General features: G+C 48.5%; 1 protein-coding gene across 2 annotated transcripts in view; it reads left to right on the top strand.

The window, feature by feature from the left end:
- The window catches only part of FBXL20 (F-box and leucine rich repeat protein 20), a 63348-nt gene that overhangs the window by 27728 nt on the left and 14529 nt on the right, over window positions 1-21091 (top strand). For both annotated transcript variants that reach the window (XM_075350123.1, XM_075350121.1), the window contains exons 7-9: window positions 617-712; window positions 10125-10251; window positions 20764-20838. In XM_075350123.1, coding sequence (XP_075206238.1) covers window positions 617-712; window positions 10125-10251; window positions 20764-20838 — 298 coding nt within the window. The remainder of the gene's footprint in view (window positions 1-616; window positions 713-10124; window positions 10252-20763; window positions 20839-21091) is intronic.

The following is a 21091-nucleotide window of genomic DNA, read 5'->3' as shown; positions in this document are numbered from 1 at the left end:
CTTTCTGGTATATATGTCCACCTCATAAAAATGTAAACAAAAAAAATGTTTTACTCACCCTCCCCGACTCCCACGCCGTTCGGCATCCTCGCTGCACCTCGATTCATTGTGCGACCTCGGATGCACGTCCAGCTGAAGCCAAGCATGGACTGGGGTCAGCAGGTCCCTCCACCACCCCAGCGATCGTCCCGTACCTGTCTTCAGCTCTTGGAACACTTGCCTTACCTGAAGCGCATCCCATGCAAACTAGCTTTTAGTTGTGACTCTGGCCCGGTGAAGAGGGGGGTCAGGGTTGGTTAAATAAAACGACGTAAGTACCCCGGCCAGGCCCCCCTCTTCACCATGCCCCATCAGTAAGTGCAGTAATGCCCTGATGGTGGCCATGCCAGCAGGTCCCAGTGCCTGGGCCCACCGGAGAACCAGAGGATCCAGTCCAACCCTGCTTACAACCTCTAGTTAGAAAAAGCACAAAAGTTTTTGTAGAATGGCAATTCCACATTTTCATTGAAGTCAAATGGTGTTAATAGTCTGCTCCAAATATAATAGAAATCTTTGGTCAAAGCTTTTTGTAGAGGGTTTGGAGATATTGAAATTTTGTGCTTGTCTTTCCTTACAGAACCTCATCTAGTCTCAGTAAATTCTGCTGTAAATTGAAACATTTGGACCTGGCTTCATGTACATCCATTACCAATCTTTCCCTCAAGGCTCTCAGGTGAGCATTACTGATGATAAACCTTGGTGAAGTCTCCTTACCTAGCAGGGCATACACATAATGTACCATCCCATGTGTAAACTGTGTCTTTCTTTACCTTCGTTTGATTTTTATGGGATGAATTGAACATCCAAACACAAGCTTTGATAAAATGTTATCCTATTCCCTGATTACCTGATTGGCTCAGCATTTATTATGGCATCAGGGTAAAATGGCAGGCTGAAGGATTGTCAACATTGAGTCTCTTGCCCGTGGGCCGTACCTAGTATTGCAATTCATGTCCATTCAAGTGGATAACACTGAGCTTCAATACTAGACATTGGGCCCAATTCATCAAAGCTTTCACGCCAGTATTCTGGCATAAAAGCTTTGAAAATTAAACTGCGAACTTCATGAGCCATAAAGCAGAGATGGGAGAGGTTTCTGCTTTAGTTAGTTGTCTTACAGCCATATACAGGAAAGTGGAGTGGAGGAGGGAGACCTGGCCGAGCTGTAAACACAGAGGAGACTTCTTTCTTAGTTCTAATTTAAAAATGAGACAATAGAATAAAAAAGGATGAATTTAAGAGCGGAATTGCTGGGATGTTTAAAAAATGTTCTGTATATTTCACCTGGTCAGTGCTGCTAAGTATTTCCCGTCCTCTTCCAGCATAATGGACAATAAGGAGACAATTCGAGCAGATTGGAAAGTAATAAAATTAACTGTCTGCCGACATGACGTACACGACACACCACTGCTCCAACAACACACGCTTTTTGCATGCCATGATTCTCTTGTGAAGACCAGCATGTAATTCTGCTTCACAGGATACTGATTGTTACTATATACAGTGATACTGTGCAGTATTGTAGTATAAGCGATCGGAATTAACCCCTTAACGACCGCGGGCAGTAAAATTACGTCCTAGCGGTCATAACGTTCTTGCCCGCGGTCTGCCGGCAGCAGCATGCTGCGATCAGCACACATCTCAGCTGATTTTCACAGCTGAGATGTCTGCCTGCTAGGCACGAGCAGAATCGTTATCTGCTCGTGCCGTTTAACCCCTTATATGGCGCTGTCAATATGTGACAGCGCCATTCTAAGCGCGATCGCGGTAAACTTTTACTTACCGCCCGATACCGGAATTCACGTGATGCGATCACATGACTTCCGATAGTTGTCATGGTAGCACAGGGTCATGTGATGACTCCTGCATTACACATGACTTGCTTTCACTTTCGCTGTGCCCGCTGCACAGTGAAAGACAGTGAGCGTATATCTGCTGTTTACAGCTAGGTAGCTGTGATCAGCAGATAGTGCAGTGCGATCGGACTGCTGAGCCCCCTAGGGAAACTAGTAAAATAAAGAAAAAAAAGTTTAAAAAAAAGTTTTAAAAAATTAAAAAAAACCCTAAAAGTTCAAATCACCCCCCATTCGCCCCATTGAAAATTAAAGGGTTAAAAAAATAAAAAATATACACACATTTGGTATGGCCGCGTTCAGAAACGCCCGATCTATCAAAATCTAAAATCATTTAATCTGATCAGTATACGGCGTAGCGGCAAAAAAAATTCCAAACGCCAAAACGACGTTTTTTTTGTCGCCACAGCTTTTGCGCAAAATGCAATAAGAGGCGATCAAAACGTAGCATCTGCGCAAAAATGGGTACCGTTAAAAACGTCAGCTCGAGACGCAAAAAATAAGCCATCACTGAGCCATAGATCCCGAAAAATGAGAACGCTACGGGTCACGGAATATGGCGTAAAACGTGCGCCACTTTTTTTGGACATGTAATAATACAGAAAAAGGGAAAAAACGGGTTTTAGCCGCGCTAAAAAACCACTGATGTTGAGTTGATTAAAATTTCTTTTTATTTCAGCATTTCCAACCCGTTTCCGAGACAAAGTCTGTCTCCTTCCTCAGGGAAAAAAGAAATCAAACTTTTTCCCTGAGGAAGGAGACGGACTTTGTCTCGGAAACGCGTTGGAAATGCTGAAATAAAAAGAAATTTTAATCAACTCAACATCAGTGGTTTTTTAGCGCGGCTAAAACCCGTTTTTTCCCTTTTTCTGTATTATTACATTGCCGTGTACGGGGCCGCTGCTTAATACCACGCTGACACTCAAATGCGATTCAAGGGGTTGTGACTGGCACAACCGAAATAGGTGAGTGTTTTCCTACTTTACATTAATCAGAGTTATATCGGGTAAGACCCTATCTGCGCCTTTCTCTCTCCCCCCACCTTTAGTACCCAAAACTTTTTTTGGACAAACGTCCGATTTTTTTTTTTTTTTTTTTTTTTTTTTTTAACCCCTTATATAAAAGTAAACCTAGACATGTTTGGTGTCTACGAACTCGCACTGACCTGAGGCATCACACCCACAAATCAGTTTTACCATATAGTGAACACAGTGAATAAAATATCTCAAAAACCATAGTGTTATCGCACTTTTTTTGCAATTTTTCTGCATTTGGAATTTTTTTGCCGTTTTCCAGTACACTATATGGTAAAACTGATGGTTTCATTTAAAAGTACAGCTTGTTCCGCAAAAAATGAGCCCTCACATGACCATATTGACTGAAAAATAAAAAAGTTACGTCTCAGAAAAAGAATGGCGAAAAAAAAAACGGAAAGCGAAAAATCGGCCGGTCGTGAAGGGTCCCCAAGGGGACTAAATGATGAGGTTTAAGACAATATTTATTTCCACCCTTTTTCCCTTCACATCTAATTTCTTAAAATATAAGATAAATTAACCTTCTTTTTCGCTCCTAATTGGGAGACCCAGACAGTGGGTGTATAGCTACTGCCTCTGGAGGCCGCACAAAGAACTACACTTAAAAGTGTAAGGCCCCTCCCCTTCTGGCTATACACCCTCCCGTAGGAGTACGGATTCCTCAGTTTTAGCTTTGTGCGCAGGAGGTCAGACACGCACGCATAGCTCCATTGTTTTTAGTCAGCAGCAGCTGCTGACTATGTCGGATGGAAGAAAAGAGGGCCCATACAGGGCTCCCAGCATGCTCCCTTCTCACCCCACTGTATGTCGGAGGTGTTTGTAAGGTTGAGGTACCCATTGCGGGTACGGCGGCCGGAGCCCACATGCTGATTCCTTCCCCATCCCTTTTTACAGGGCTCTGGGTGAAGTGGGATTTACTGGTCTCCAGGCACTGAGACCGTGCTCCATCTACAGCCCCTGGAGAAGATGCTGGATGGAGCGGAGTACATCAGGGACATGGCCCTGCTTCCTCAAGGTACTCTGTGTCCCCGTGCATTTGGCGCTCACACCGCAGCATGCTGGGTGTTGTAGTGCGCCGGGGACATTAGCGCTGCGGCGCTTGTGCCATAGCCTCATTCAGCTTCGCTGAAGCAGGCACACTTTTGGGAAAAGGTCGCGCCGGCCGCTGGGACTGCGGCGCGGCTGGCACTTGTGGTGCGCCGGGGACTTCAGCGCGGGCCGCGCTTTTACGGCGGCCGCGCTGATAACTCGAGTCCCCGGCTTTTTGCGGCCTATTTCCGTTCGTTCCCGCCCCCGGACCTGCCAGTCAGGAGAGGGGCGGGACGCTGGTCAGTGCATCAGCACTGAGGGCTGGAGTCGTTTTTACATACTCCAGCCCTCACAATAGGCACAGAGGGGACGCTGTTTCCCGCACTTTTGTTTGGGAACTCCCACGGACCGCCCCTCTCCACAGACGCCGGCAGCCATTCCTGCTGACACGCTGAGCTGCAGAGGGGAGCCGGGGAGACCCAGACAAGGAATTCTGCGCCTCTTACCCGCTATTCAGCGGGCGGTAAGCAGCCCTCAGGGCTCACCCCCAGTCTTGTGCCAGTAGTAATCTTAGTATTTTGTTCCTGCAAATACTTTGTACTGCATAGCGCTAGTCGCCCTTTGGCTATAGACTCTCTCACATTGCAGAGAGCCAACAGCATGTCGTCCGCAAAACGCAAGGGTGCCAAGGCACAGACATTATATGCTTCCTGTACCGCATGTGGGACTTTTCTACCGGCAGGCTCCACTGACCCCCATTGTGTGCAGTGCTCGGCCCCTGCGGCGCTTGCACAGTCGGGACCTCTGCTGGACGTGACCCAGGGTGTACCACCTGTGAATGCTGTCCAGGTGACAGGAACTGAGTTTACAGCTTTTGCTGACAGAATGTCTCTCACTATGTCACAAATTCTTGACGCATTGCGAGCTAGGCCTGTACTTCAGGCCACGGACACTGTGCAATCATTGCCCCCTGGTCCCCCTCAGCTGAATTACCTCCAAGCTCCGGGACGGGCACATACACCTCAGGGTGAAGACTCTGACTCGGACGATGGCCCCATGCAACCTAAGCGGGCTCGCTATGAGGGGCCTTCACATTCATCTCAATGGTCAGGATCCCAGCGTGATGAAGCGGACGTCACTGATCAGGATTCTGATCCTGGGACCGCTCTCAATCTAGATACACCAGATGGTGACGCCATAGTTAATGATCTTATAGCGTCCATCAATAAGATGTTAAATATTTCCCCACCAGCTCCTCCTGTAGAGGAGTCAGCTTCGCAGCACGAGAAAATCCATTTCAGATATCCTAAGCGTACATTAAGCACTTTTCTGGACCACGCTGACTTTAGAGACGCAATCCAGAAACCCCACGCTTATCCGGAAAGGCGTTTTTCTAAACGGCTTAAAGATACACGCTATCCTTTTCCCCCTGAGGTGGTCAAGGGTTGGACCCAGTGTCCAAAAGTGGATCCTCCAATTTCCAGGCTTGCAGCTAGATCCTTGGTTGCAGTTGAAGATGGAGCGGCACTTAAAGATGCCACTGACAGGCAGATGGAGCTCTGGCTGAAATCCATCTATGAAGCGATTGGAGCGTCGTTAGCGCCATCTTTTGCTGCCGTATGGGCACTCCAAGCTATCTCAGCCGGGCTTGTGCAAGTCGACTCAGTCACACGTGCATTTGCCCCGCAGGTAGCACCATTGACCTCGCAAATGTCGGCATTCGCGTCGTACGCGATTAATGCTGTTCTTGACGCTACAAGCCGCACGGCAGTGGCGTCAGCCAACTCCGTTGTTTTGCGTAGGGCCCTGTGGTTGAGACATTGGAAGGCAGATTCTCATTCCAAGAAGTGCTTAACCAATTTGCCTTTTTCTCGTGACCGATTGTTTGGAGAGCGTTTGGATGAAATCATCAAACACTCCAAGGGTAAGGACTCATCCTTACCGCAACACAGACAAAACAAACCCCAACAGAGGAAGGGTCAGTCTGGTTATCGGTCCTTTCGAGGACCGGGCAGGTCCCAATTCGCCTCGTCAAAAAAGACTCAAAAAGACCAGAGACGCTCAGATTCTTGGAGGTCTCAGTCACGCCCAAAAAGGACAGCCGGAGGAACCGTTGCCAAGACGGCGTCCTCCTGACTTGCAGTCTCCGATTCCCACACCCTCGGTCGGGGGGAGGCTTTCCCACTTTGGCGACATTTGGCTGTCACGCGTCAAAGACCGTTGGGTGAGGGATATTCTGTCTCACGGGTACAGGATAGAGTTCAGTTCTCGTCCGCCAACTCGTTTCTTCACAACTTCTCCACCACCAGACCGAGCCGATGCTCTGTTGCAGGCGGTGGCCGCTCTAAAGGCGGAAGGAGTGGTGACCTCCGTCCCTCTTCAGGAACAAGGTCACGGTTTTTACTCCAATCTGTTTGTAGTCCCAAAAAAGGACGGATCGTATCGACCCGTCCTGGATCTAAAGTTGCTCAACAGACACGTAAAAGTCAGGAGGTTCCGGATGGAATCCCTACGCTCCGTCATAGCCTCAATGTCTCAAGGAGACTTTCTAGCATCAATAGATATCAAAGATGCGTATCTCCACGTGCCGATTGCGCCAGAGCATCAGCGTTTCCTACGCTTCGTCATACACGACGAACACCTGCAGTTCGTAGCGTTACCTTTCGGTCTGGCAACAGCCCCCCGGGTCTTCACCAAGGTCATGGCAGCAGTAGTAGCTGTTCTGCACTCGCAGGGTCACTCGGTCATCCCGTATCTAGACGACCTGCTTATAAAGGCACCCTCTCAAGAGGCATGCCAACACAGTCTGAAAGTGGCACTAGACACTCTCCAGAGTTTCGGGTGGATTATCAACTTTCCAAAGTCGCATCTCATCCCGACCCAATCTCTGACTTATCTTGGCATGGAGTTTCATACTCTCTCAGCGATAGTGAAGCTTCCACTGGACAAGCAGTGTTCGCTACGGACAGGAGTGCAATCTCTCCTTCAGAGCCAGTCGCACTCACTGAGGCGCCTCATGCATTTCCTAGGAAAGATGGTAGCAGCAATGGAGGCGGTCCCGTTCGCGCAGTTTCATCTGCGCCCTCTACAATGGGACATTCTCCGCCAATGGGACGGGAAGTCGACGTCCCTCGACAGGACTGTCTCCCTCTCTCAGACTGCAAAGGACTCTCTGCGTTGGTGGCTTCTCCCCACCTCATTGTCACAGGGAAAGTCGTTCCTTCCTCCGTCCTGGGCAGTGGTCACGACGGATGCGAGCCTATCAGGGTGGGGAGCGGTGTTTCTCCACCACAGGGCTCAGGGGACGTGGACTCAGGAAGAGTCCACCCTGCAGATCAATGTTCTGGAAATCAGAGCAATCTACCTTGCTCTGCGAGCCTTCCAACAATGGCTGGAAGGCAAGCAGATTCGGATTCAGTCGGACAATTCCACGGCGGTGGCGTACATCAACCACCAAGGGGGAACACGCAGTCGCCAAGCCTTTCAGGAAGTCCGGCGGATTTTGACGTGGGTGGAAAGCAAAGCGTCCACCATATCCGCAGTTCACATCCCAGGCGTGGAAAACTGGGAAGCAGACTTTCTCAGTCGCCAGGGCATGGACGCAGGAGAATGGTCCCTTCACCCGGACGTGTTTCAGCAGATCTGTTGCCGCTGGGGGACGCCGGACGTCGATCTGATGGCGTCACGGCACAACAACAAGGTCCCAGTTTTCATGGCACGGTCTCACGATCACCGAGCGCTGGCGGCAGACGCCTTGGTTCAGGATTGGTCGCAATTCCGACTCCCCTATGTGTTCCCACCTCTAGCATTGTTACCCAGAGTTCTCCGGAAAATCAGGTCCGACTGCCATCGAGCCATTCTCGTCGCTCCAGACTGGCCAAGAAGGTCGTGGTACCCGGATCTGTGGCATCTCACGGTAGGCCAACCGTGGGCACTACCAGACCGTCCAGATTTGCTGTCTCAAGGGCCGTTTTTCCATCTGAATTCTGCGGCCCTGAACCTGACTGTGTGGCCATTGAGTCCTGGATCCTAGCGGCCTCCGGTTTATCTCATGAAGTTGTTGCCACAATGAGACAGGCTAGAAAACCATCCTCAGCTAAGATCTATCACAGGACGTGGAAGATATTCTTAGCTTGGTGCTTGGCTCAAGGGTTTTCTCCCTGGCCATTTGCATTGCCAATTTTTCTTTCCTTCCTGCAGTCTGGGTTGGAAAAAGGTTTGTCGCTTAGCTCTCTTAAGGGTCAAGTCTCCGCGCTATCCGTATTCTTTCAGAAGCGCTTGGCACGACTTTCTAAAGTACGCACGTTTCTCCAAGGAGTTTGTCATATCGTTCCTCCTTACAGACGGCCATTGGAACCCTGGGATCTGAACAAGGTTCTCATTGCTCTCCAGAAGCCGCCTTTCGAGCCTTTGAAAGAGGTTTCCCTTTCTCGGCTTTCACAAAAAGTAGTTTTTCTTGTGGCGGTCACGTCTCTTCGAAGAGTGTCCGAGCTAGCGGCGTTATCTTGCAAATCTCCCTTCCTGGTGTTTCACCAAGACAAGGTAGTACTGCGTCCAATTCCAGAGTTTTCTCCCAAGGTGGTTTCTTCCTTTCATCTCAATCAGGATATCACTTTGCCATCTTTGTGTCCGCATCCAGTTCACCAATTTGAAAAAGGTTTACATCTGTTGGACCTGGTGAGAGCACTCAGGATTTACATTTCTCGCACGGCGTCTCTACGCCGTTCTGATGCGCTCTTTGTCCTAGTCGCTGGTCAGCATAAGGGATCGCAAGCTTCCAAATCCACCCTGGCGCGGTGGATCAAGGAACCAATTCTTCACACATACCGTTCTGCTGGGCTTCCGATTCCATCTGGACTGAAGGCCCATTCTACCAGAGCCGTTGGTGCGTCCTGGGCATTGCGGCATCAGGCTACGGCTCAGCAGGTGTGCCAAGCGGCTACCTGGTCGAGTCTGCACACGTTTACCAAACACTATCAAGTGCATACCTACGCTTCGGCAGATGCCAGCCTAGGTAGACAGGTCCTTCAGGCGGCGGTGGCCCACCTGTAGGAAAGGGCTGTCTGACAGCCCGTTCATGTGGTATCTTTTTACCCACCCAGGGACTGCTTTTGGACGTCCCACTGTCTGGGTCTCCCAATTAGGAGCGAAAAAGAAGAAGGGAATTTTGTTTACTTACCGTAAATTCCTTTTCTTCTAGCTCCAATTGGGAGACCCAGCACCCGCCCTATTTGTTCTTAGGGTTTCGTTTTTCGGGTGCACATGTTGTTCATGTTGTTTCTTAAGTTCTCCGATCTTGTTATCGGATTGAATTTGTTTTTGAAACTGTTATTGGCTTTCCTCCTCCTTGCTTTGGTACTAAAACTGAGGAATCCGTACTCCTACGGGAGGGTGTATAGCCAGAAGGGGAGGGGCCTTACACTTTTAAGTGTAGTTCTTTGTGCGGCCTCCAGAGGCAGTAGCTATACACCCACTGTCTGGGTCTCCCAATTGGAGCTAGAAGAAAAGGAATTTACGGTAAGTAAACAAAATTCCCTTCTTCTGCTGTAAAGGGGGGAAAATAAGAATCAACACACCAGAATTGTGGGTTTTTTGTTTGGTCGCCACAACCATGTAAAAAGAAAAAAAGCAATAAAATTTTATCAAAATAATTTTTCCACCCTAAAATGGTATCAATAAAAAAAACTACAAAATCGTAAGATCACCATGCAAAAAAATTTTAATCATTTTTTTTTTTTTTTAATTTCACCCCTTAAAAGGAAACCAGAACACACAATATAGGTTCAGTATCGCCTTAATTGTACTGAGCTTGAGACTCCTAATAATACATGCTCATTTTTACAATATGACAAACTCTATAAAAAAAAAACCAAAACTATTGCAGAACTGATTTTTTTTTTTTTTTTTTTATTCGTGTTTTTCAGTACAATTAATGGTAAACTGATTATAGTCATTCAACACTACAACTCCTCTCGCAAAAAAAAAAATCACATGGTTATGTCAATGGAAAAAAAAAAAAAGATATGGCTCTAAATAAGGGAAGGAAAAAAAAGTGAAGTGTAGTAATGGAAAATCATCTAGTCGAGAAGGGTTAAATGGAATAGTGTGATTATTTTGCAGTTTGCGGATTTCCTTATAATGGATGTCCTGTTTCTTTTCTACATGACAGTGAGGGCTGCCCCCTCCTGGAGCAGCTGAACATCTCTTGGTGTGATCAGATCAGCAAAGATGGGATCCAGGCTCTGGTTAAGGGCTGTGGGGGGCTGCGGTTTCTATCCCTCAAAGGTTGCACTCAGGTATGTCTCTTTTATTCTTCCCTGCATGTGATTGAACGGTAATATTCCTGATATCTTTTACTCAATTATAGTGCTATTCATTCCACAGCACTTTACACACGTGATCATCACTGTCACCATTGACGCTCACAAACTAAATTCCCTATCAGTATGTCTAAAACTCCTTTAGTTAAATTAAAAATTGAGGAAGTTTCACTGACTGATGGAGACTGCAGGGGAGGTAGGATGGTCAAATGAGGGGCGATGTCTGTAAAGCTCCTCTGTTTCAGCATCTGACGATTGCCCTTCAGCATCCCCCACCAAGAGTTTTACATGTCCTATATAAAGCCACACTGTAATAGCCAAATAAAAGTGCACCAAATCTTTTCAGATTTAATTTCTTGCCCCTGTCATTGGGGTACACCGAGACCATGCGATATTATTTGCTTCTCACACCATTTACAACCCTCCTGAGGGGAATTTTCACATTCTCACCCTCTGTTTCGCTCTCGTGCTCTTTTTAGCTCGCTCTTGCGCTCTTTTTAGCTACTATGTCTTGTGAGCCAGAGATAAAACCTTAACCAATGCTGATTGATATCCTTGTCAGGCTTTCTTTTTTCTAGTCAGGTTTTGTCTAATAAAATCTTGAGCTCTTTCCTGCTAAGAGGTGACCTTTTTCCTCTGATTTTTCCATAGGAACAAGTGGTCTATAGCCCTCTTTTCTCTCATCCCATCCCATCCCTGAGACGAGGCCTAATAAGATTACGGAGAGCCCTTCCTCCGGGTAGCACCTCTTGTGGTGTATATCCTAACTGCTTGTGGGCTCTCTGTGCTAGTAGTGCTGCCCTTTCTAACTCCATATATATATATTTATTTATTTTTAAATTGGAGTAGATCATTAGTTATCTGCATATATGGCCCCTCAGAGTCTGGGGGTGTGATCCATTATTCTGATCCTTTTAAGATAAGATTTAATTATTTTTTGTGGGCTGTCCTATCCAGGTTTCGTTCGAGAATTAGGATCTCTTTGCCTCACGGTGCGATAGTTTTGATCTATTCTTTAGTGTGTGATCGAGGTTGTCTTCAGATCAGAAGGAATGAGCAATGCATCAGGTCCTAGTATGGGCCTTATTCAATGATCACTCCACTATTTATGTAGACCTCTTAGTTCTATTGCACATGGGTAGACTTCATGACAAGGGTAGCTTCCAAGTCCTCTTTTCGAGTGAGCCTTTATATTACTGTGCTCATCTTGCTTGACCTCAACTATAGTCCAGACCATGACCATGAAATTCTTCTCCTTACAATATATTTTTTGCTATCCATCCTTTTTCTATAGATGTGAGGATTGGGCCTCCTGATCTTTCACAGACCATTTCCTTAGCACAGCTCCCTACTCTCCACCTTTTTATTCCACATGCCATCTTACACTGTGATGCAAGTTCTCAAACGTTTTGCTCACATCATTATGGTGCTACTCTCTCCTACCAAAACTAAGGTTTATTCTATTTCAGATGAACCCTCCTACAATTTAAAGAGGTTATTCGGGAATTTATTTATTTATTTTTTTTTTACTATGTGCCTAAAATTTTACAGGCAGCTAGTTGCTAACAGATGCAAAAACCTGTCTGTTGTAGACAGTTCCTGCAAATAGCAGTCACCATCCATGCCTGCCGGAAATTCAGCTGCTCCATGTCAATAGAGAAGCTTTTCTTCTTCTGGGCCACTCTGTCGACTGATTGGGATTACTGGTGTCATTCTGATTGACAGCCACCTTTCCGCAGTTAAGCAGCAGGCTGTCAATCATAATGATGTTCGCATTCACCCCTCTTCAACAGAGTAGAGCAGAAAAGAAACCACATCTCTGTCGATGTGACGTCAGTAGAAGCTGTTGAATTGCCTGCTGGAGCTGTCTGTGCCGGCTGAGATTTAGTGCCGGGCACAACAGGAGGTAATTGGCAACTACCTGCTTGTTAGTACTTAGGTACATTGTAAAAAAAAAAAGTCCTGCATAACCCCTTTTTAATGGTTTACGTTATATACTGTATCCCCATCTGTAATCCATTCTCTTTTTTTTTTTTTTTTTTACAGTTTTACCGGCAGCAGACTATTGTGAACGATCAGCTGATCACCCGACGGCCGGGCGCTCAGCTGAGGGCTCTCACATGCCGGCTGCCGGGCGCTCAGCTGAGCGCTTTCAAGTGGAATTATTAAGACAACTCCACAAAGCCAACCCTGGTGAGATGTATCTGGCCAGCCATGAATATATTGATGTCTTAGGCTAGTTTCACACTTGCGTTGAATGGCATCCGTTGCATTGCGTTGTGTGACGGATGCGTTGCATATAGTGGCACAACGGATGCAACGGATCGTACAAAACAACGGAAAGCTTATTTTTTTTTTTTTTTTTTTTTTTTTCTTTCTTCTTTACAGTTTTACTGGCAGCAGACTATTGTGAACGCTCAGCTGAGCGCTCTCACATGCCGACTGCCGGGCGCTCAGCTGAGCGCTCTCACATGCCGGCGGCCGGGCGCTCAGCTAAACGTTCGGCCACCGAGAGACAAAGTAAAGTTTCTGTGATTTAAAAAAAAAAAAAAAAAAAAATGAGCATGTGCAGTGAAAAATAGAGGATTCCGGCGCTCAAAAAAGGTTACATGCTGCGTTCCTTCCGCCCGGCGGAAGCAACGCAGCGTCGGCCAGCGGAAACAACGCAGGTACTCCGTCCTCCATACAAGTCTATGGGAAACAGCGGAATCCGTTAACGGATTCCGCTGTTTTCCAAAAGGGCGGATTGTGACGGAAGGAAAAAAGCGCAAGTGTGAAAGTACCCTAAGGCACCAAGAAGGGACTCGCAGCAGCTCAATCATCTCATAATTTTCATAAGGATCTGTTTAACATGGGTATAAAGCAGTCTGGTCCTTTTTAGATTCCAGTTTGATTTATTCTGACCAGTGTTTTATCTGCTGTAGATCTACCACTTCTCTGAATGCTGACTCTGTAAAACCCTGCCCAAATCACTAATGGGTAGCTCACTGTGTACACTGTGCATAGGAAGAAAGCTGCCCATCAGTGATGGGGGCGGCGATATACAGAGCTCATGAATATGGACGACTGGATTTCAGCAGGTTTACTAATCCTCTAGTCCTAATCTCCTGCCGATCTTAAAACCAATGATTTTTATCAAAATTACTGCAAGTAGGCCACTAAGGAATCATACATAGCTGCAATATGGGTTTCTGTCCTTACATCATGCTGCTTTCAGAGGTGGTTGGAAAAACCTGGTGACAAATTCTCTCTAACCCCTTTATGACCTAGGACATATACATTCATCCTAGGTCGCCTCCCTCCCTTTCGGTTGCTACGGACATGTGCGGCTAACAGGTGCAGGTGGTTCGGAGATCCTCCTGCACCTGTTAACCTCTTAGATTGCGCTGTCCGATTTTAACAGCACAATATATCGAGTTCTGGAGAGGATTGGGCTGTCAGCCGATTACCTCTATTGCTGTCATGACTCACTTCCTGTTAAGGCTGGCAGAAACCCAGCGCTCACAGGAACTCAGCATTTCTGCTCAGCTCAAGATGCAAAAAATAAGCAGTCACTGAGCCCCAGATCCCGAAAAATGAGAATGCTACCGGTCTCGGACAATAGTGACAAAAAGCGCCATTCTCTTGTTACAAACTTCAGAATTTTTAGTTTCACTACTTAGATAAAAGTAAACACTATACATATTTGGTATCAACAAACTTGTACAGACTTGGGGAATCATAATGGCAGGTCAGTTTTCTTTGTCGCTCCATTGGGAGACCCAGACAATTGGGTGTATAGCTATTGCCTCTGGAGGCCACACAAAGTATTACACTTAAAAGTGTAAGGCCCCTCCCCTTCTGGCTATACACCCCCAGTGGGATCACTGGCTTACCAGTTTTGTGCTTTGTGCGAAGGAGGCAACACATCCACGCATAGCTCCACTTTTTAGTCAGCAGCAGCTGCTGACTATGTCGGATGGAAGAAAAGAGGACACATATAGTGTCCCCAGCATGCTCCCTTCTCACCCCACTGTATGTCGGAGGTGTTTGTAAGGTTGAGGTACCCATTGCGGGTACGGCGGCAGGAGCCCACATGCTGATTCCTTCCCCATCCCTTTTTACAGGGCTCTGGGTGAAGTGGGATTTACCGGTCTCCAGGCACTGAGACCGTGCTCCATCTACAGCCCCTGGAGAAGATGCTGGATGGAGCGGAGTACATCAGGGACATGGCCCTGCTTCCTCAAGGTACTCTGTGTCCCCGTGCATTTGGCGCTCACACCGCAGCATGCTGGGTGTTGTAGTGCGCCGGGGGACATCAGCGCTGCGGCGCCTGTGCCATGGCCTCATTCAGCTTTGCTGAAGCAGGCTCACTTATGGGAATTGGTCGCGCCGGCCGCTGGGACTGCGGCGCGGCTGGCACTTGTAGTGCGCCGGGGACTTCAGCGCGGCCTGCGCTTTTACGGCGGCCGCGCTGATAACTAGAGTCCCCGGCTTTTGCGGCCTGCTTCCGTTCGTTCCCGCCCCCAGACCTGCCAGTCAGGAGAGGGGCGGGACGCTGGCCACTTCCAGGAATCGGTCGCGCCGGCCGCTGGCAGCGGCGCGGCTGGCACTTGTGGTGCGCCGGGGACTTCAGCGCGGCCCGCGCTTTTACGGCGGCCGCGCTGATAACTAGAGTCCCCGGCTTTTGCGGCCTGCTTCCGTTCGTTCCCGCCCCCAGACCTGCCAGTCAGGAGAGGGGCGGGACGCTGGCCACTTCTATGAATCGGTCGCGCCGGCCGCTGGAACTGCGGCGCGGCTGGCACTTGTGGTGCGCCGGGGACTTCAGCGCGGCCCGCGCTTTTACGGCGGCCGCGCTGTTAACTCGAGTCCCCGGCTTCTGGGCCTAGTCTCCCTTCGTTACCGCCCACAGCCCTGACAGTCAGGGTAGGGGCGTGACGCTGCATAGAGCAGAGCTGAGAGCTGGAGTATGTTTTGCATACTCCACCCCTCTCACTGTGTGCACTGTGAATCCGGATTCCCGCACTTTCTCAGGCACGCCCACGGCTTCCTTCTCTACAAGGACACCGGCAGCCATTAGTGTCAGTTTCTGTACGATACAGAGACAAGTGTGGAAGACCCTGGCATTCTGATAGTCACACAATCGCTGTAACAGGCGTTAAGCAGCACCTGTGGTGCTAACCCCACTAGTGCAGAAGTGCACTTATAGATATGCTTGTACTATATACATTGCACTGTTTGGTCGCACGTTGTATATACCCTCCTGGATTATGCGGAGGAGTTATCAGCATATTCTCTGTGTAAAACAAAGGTGCAGAACCACATGTTTTTCTATACAGCTGGTACAGCATGTACGGCTATACGGCCGGCAGGTACATAGACTCCCATTGTATGCACTAATGGCCAGGGGATGAGGACGGTGTCTGCAGTATTTACTGACAGTTTTTCTGAGACTATGGCTATGATACTAGAAGCCTAGCAGTCCGGACATGTCTCTCACAATATGGGCACTGTTGAATCATTGATCCATGGCCCCCCTCAGTGTGAATAACTAACAGCTCCGGGAATGTCACACGCATCCCAGAGTCACGGCTCTGCACGGACGTCAGTCCCAGACAGCCTAAGTGGGCTCGCTATGAGCGGCCTCGGTTTCATCAGGGTCCTAACAGAAGGACTCGCTGTGTAATGAGGCGGAAGTAGCGGCTCAGGATTCTGATCCTGAGACCGCTCTCAATCTGGATACACCTGATTGTGACGCCATAGTAAATAATCTTATAGCGTCCATCTATAGAATGTGGGTTATTTCTCACAGCTCCTCCAGTGGAGGAGTCAGCTTCACGTATTTTTCTGGACCACTCTGCCTTCAGAGAGGCAGTCCAGGAACACCACGCTTATCCAGATATGCGCTTCTCCAAACGGCTTAGGATACACGTTATCCCTGTCCCCTGACTTGGTCAAGGACTGGACCCAATGTCCCGAGCGGCATCCTCCAATCTCCAGGCTTGTAGCTAGATCCATAGTTGCAGTGGGAGATGGAACTGCAAACTCAAAGATGCCACTGACAGACAGATGGATCTCTGGTCGAAAGCCATCTATGAGGCTGTCGGCGCACCGTTGGCTCCGGCATTCTCTCCCTTGGGGCACTCCAAGCTATTTCAGCTTGTCTTACACAGATTGACACGGTTACACGTACATCTGTGCCGCAGGTGGCATCCTTAACCTCTCAAATGTCTGCATTTGTTTCTTACGCGATTCAGGTTGTCCTGGACTCTGCGAACCGTGCGGCGGTAGCCTCCGCTACTCCGTGTTTTTAAGCAGAGCCTGGTCTGCTCGTTAAGTGAATGGAAGGCAGATTCTGCTTCCAAAAAAGGTTGCCTAACCAGTTGCCTTTTTCTGCTGACCGACTGTTTGGTGAGCGTTGGATGTAACCATCAAACAGTCCAGGGGTAAGGATTCATCCTTTCCTCAGCCCGGACACAACAAACCCCAACAGAGCAAGAGGCAGTCGGGGTTTTCGGCCTTTTCGAGGCTCGGGCAGGTCCCATTTTTCCTCGTCCAATGTGGACTCAAAAGGATCAGAGGAGCTAAGATTCTTAGCGGGCTCAGTCTCGCCCAAAAAAGCGACAGTCTGAAACCCGCTTCCAAGGCGGCTTCCTCATGACTTGCGGCCTCGGTCGGTAGCAGGCTCTCCCGCCTTGGCGATATTTAGCTGCCATAGGTCAATGACCATTGAGTGTGAGACATTCTGTCTCACGGGTACAGGATAGAGCTCACTTCTCGTCCTCCAACTCGATTCTTCAGAATTTCTCCACCTCCCGGCCGGGCCGCTGCTCTTCTGCAAACAGGGTGCACTCTATAGGCAGAAAGAGTGATGACCCCCGTTCCTCTTCAGGAACAAGGTCACGGTTTTTACCCCAAATTCTTTGCGGTACCTATAACAACGGGCCGTTCCGTCCCGTTCTGGATCTAAAAATGCTCAGCAAGCTCGTGGACACCAGGCGGTTCCGGATGGAATCCCTCCGCCATGTCATCGCCTCAAGGTCCCAAGGATATTTCCTAGCATCATTAGGCATCAAGGATGCTTATCCACACGTGCCGATTGATCCAGAGCACTAGCGTTTCTACGCTTCGTTATAGGAGACGAACACCCTCTGTTCGTAGCTCTACCTTCCGGCTAGCGACAGTCCAACTGGTCTTCGCCAAGGTCAGGGCAGCAGTAGTCACAGTCCTGCACTCTCAGGGTCACTCTGTGGTCCCGTATTTAGACGATCTACTTGTCAAGGCACTCTCTTAGGAAACATGCCAACACTGCCTAAACGTTGCGCTGGAGACTCTCTAGAGTTTTGGGTGGATCATCAACTTTTTAAAGTCAGATCCGACCCCGACCCTATCGATAACATATCTAGGCATAGAGTTTCTTACTCTCTCAGCGATAGTGAAGCTGCCGCTAGACAAACAGCATTCACTACGGGCTGCAAGCTCTTCTTTAAGAACCAGTCGCACACATTGAGACGCCTCATGCACTTCCTGGGCGATAGTTACGACAGACGCGAGTCTATCAGGGTGGGGAGCAGTTTTTCTCCACTACAGCGCTCAGGGTACGTGGACTCAGCAAGAGTCCACTCTTCAGATCAATGTTCTTCAACACAGAGCAGTGTATCTTGCCCTACAATCCTTCCAACAGCGGCTGGAAAGCAAGCATATCCGACTTCAGTCGGACAGCTCCACAGCGGTGGCATACATCAACCACCAAGGAAGAACGCGCAACCGGCAAGCCTTCCAGGAAGTCCGGCAGGTTCTGATGTGGGTGGAAGACACGGCATCCACCATATCCACAATTCACATCCCAAGTGTGGAAACTAGGAAGCTGACTTCCTAAGTCGCTGAGGTGTGGCCGAAAGAGTATGGTCTCCTCACCCGGACGGGTTTCAGGAGATCTGGCGCCGCTGACAGAGGCCGGACGTCGATCTAATGGCGTCACGGCACAACAACAATGTGCCAGCTTCATGGCACGGTTTCACAATCATCGAGCTCTGGCGGCAAACGCCTTAGTTCAGCATTGGTCGCAGTTCCAGCTACCTTAGGTGCCACCTCTGGCATTGTTGCCCAGAGTACTGCGCTAGATCAAGGCCGACTGCGGCCGCGCCATCCTCGTCGCTACAAATTGGCCGAGGATGTTGTGGTACTCGGTTCTGTGGTGCCTCACGGTAGGCTAACCGGGGGCACTACCAGACCAATCAGACTGGCTGTCTCAAGGGCCATTCTTCCATTTGAATTCTACGGCCCTCAACCGGATGGTGTGGCATTGAGTCCTGGAACCTAGTGTCGTCAGGATTACCTCAGGACGTGGTTGCCACCATGAGACAGGCTAGCATACCAACGTCCGCCAAGATTGACCACAGGACGTGGAAGATGTTCTTATCTCGGTGCTCGGCGCAGGGTGTTTCTCCCTGGCCGGTTGCATCGTCTATGTTTCCTTCCTTCCTGCAATCTAGGTAGGAAAATGGGTTGTCGCTCAGTTCCCTTTAGGGACAAGTCTCAGCGCTATCTGTACTTTTTCAGAAACGACGACTTCCTCAGGTACGCACGTTCCTACGGGGAGTTTGTCTTCTCAGCACTCCGTACAAGCGGCCGTTAGAGCCCTGAGATCTGAACAAGGTTCTAATTGCTCTCCAGATGCCGCCTTTCGAGCCTTTGAAGGATGTCTCCCTTCCCGTTTTTCACGGGAAGTGGCCTTCTAGTAACGGTCTCGTCTCTTAGGAGAGTTTCCGAGCTAGCAACGCTCTCATACAAACTCCCTTCCTGGTCCTTCACCAGGACAGGGTAGTTCTGCGTCCGGTTCCGGAATTTCTCCCTAAGGTGGTATCCCATTTTCATATCAATCAGGATATCACCTCACCTTCTTTGTGTCCTCGTCCAGTCCATCAATTTCAGAAAGATTTGCATCTGTTGGTTCTGGTGAGAGCACTCAGGTTCTACTTCCCGCATGGCGCTCCTGCGCCACCCGGATGCACTCTTTGTCCTTGTCGCTGGTCGGCGTAAACAGTCGCAAGCTTCCAGATCCACCCTTGCTCGGGGGCTCGAGGAACCATTTCTTGAAACCTACAGTTCTACTGGGCTTCTGGTTCTCTCAAGGCCGAAGGCCCATTCTACCAGAGCCGTGGGTGCATCCTGGGCATTACGGCACCAGGCTACGGCTCAGCAGGTGTGTCAGGCACCCACCTGGTCGAGTCTACTTACTTTTACCAAGCATTATCAGATGCATACCTACGCTTCGGCAGACGCCAGCCTAGGTAGATAAGTCATTCAGGCGGCGGTTGGCCACCTGTAGGAGAGGGCCGTTTGACGGCCCTATCATGAGGTATTCTTTTACCCACCCAGGGATTGCTTTTGGACATCCCAATTGTCTGGGTCTCCCAATGGAGCGACAAAGAAGAAGGGAATTTTGTTTACTTACCGTAAATTCCTTTTCTTCTAGCTCCAATTGGGAGACCCAGCACCCGCCCTGTTTTCTCGGGGTTTTTCTGTTTTTTCGGGTACACATGTTGTTCATGTGGTATGGTTCAGTTCTCCGATGTTTCCTCGGATTGAATTGGTCTTTAAACCAGTTATTGGCTTTCCTCCTTCTTGCTTTGGCACTAAAACTGGTAAGCCAGTGATCCCACTGGGGGTGTATAGCCAGAAGGGGAGGGGCCTTACACTTTTAAGTGTAATACTTTGTGTGGCCTCCAGAGGCAATAGCTATACACCCAATTGTCTGGGTCTCCCAATTGGAGCTAGAAGAAAAGGAATTTACGGTAAGTAAACAAAATTCCCTTCTTACCTTATAGTGAACATGGTCAAGTAAAGAAAAAAAACAATTGTGCAATTGCCCTTTTTTTGCAGTTTTTTCTTCAGTACATTATATGGTAAAATGAATGATGCCATTCGATAGTACAACTTGTCCTGCCAAAAACAAGCCATCATATGCCTATATTGATGAGAAAATAAAGTTATGGATCTTGGAAGAAGAGGTGGGGGGATGGAAAATTGCCCCAGGGGTAAATGGGTTAAACAAGTCAACCACAAGTGTTTACCCAGTTTTATACAATATAGTCAACTTGAAAAAATGGATAGGATTGCTAAAGAGTGCAGAATAATCTTTTACTGGATTTGATAAATGATGTATTATGTTTGGGGATCCATATATATTGTGAGTTCTGTCAAAGGTGGTGGAACATCTGAAAGCATTGATATTGCATCACTCATCACTCATACAAGAACAGTCTGCTTCGAGGTGACAGCCTTGCTTACAGAGCAGACATTGCAGGCAGCGCTTCTTTCCATAGGTTTATATAAAACCTATTTGGCCCCATTCATGGACGTACGTCCAACATTCCTTGTGTATGGTTATGTATTATGTTTGAAAATATGAAAAGGGAAAGCAGCGTCGAGCATTAAACCTGTCTGTGTAACAGTCTTGTAATTGGACCTTAATTTCCTTTTCTTCTCTATCTGTTTCCTGTGTAGCTAGAAGATGAAGCTCTGAAGTACATTGGAACACACTGTCCAGAGCTTGTCACATTAAATCTACAGGCGTGTTCAGTAAGTGAACTTGAGACTGTGTAATTGCCATTGTCTGCTAGATATCCTGGAGAATCTCCCAAACAAGGAGCCTCCATGCCAGTGAGGACCCATATAGTGTTATTGTGTATGAATGGGTAAGTCTCAGCCAGTGGAATAACTTGAAGCCCTTGATCCTCAATGTGGAAACCCAACTTAGCTTATGCATGGGCGGATTAAGGGTAGCCAGGGCCCCAGGCAGTTTAGAAGGCGAGGGGACCCCCCCAGCCTGATG

The sequence above is a fragment of the Anomaloglossus baeobatrachus genome, chromosome 5, assembly GCF_048569485.1.
Source record: "Anomaloglossus baeobatrachus isolate aAnoBae1 chromosome 5, aAnoBae1.hap1, whole genome shotgun sequence".
Taxonomy (NCBI): Eukaryota; Metazoa; Chordata; class Amphibia; order Anura; family Aromobatidae; genus Anomaloglossus; species Anomaloglossus baeobatrachus.
Note: the sequence above shows the minus strand (reverse complement) of the source record. Positions and strands in the feature narration are given on the sequence as shown.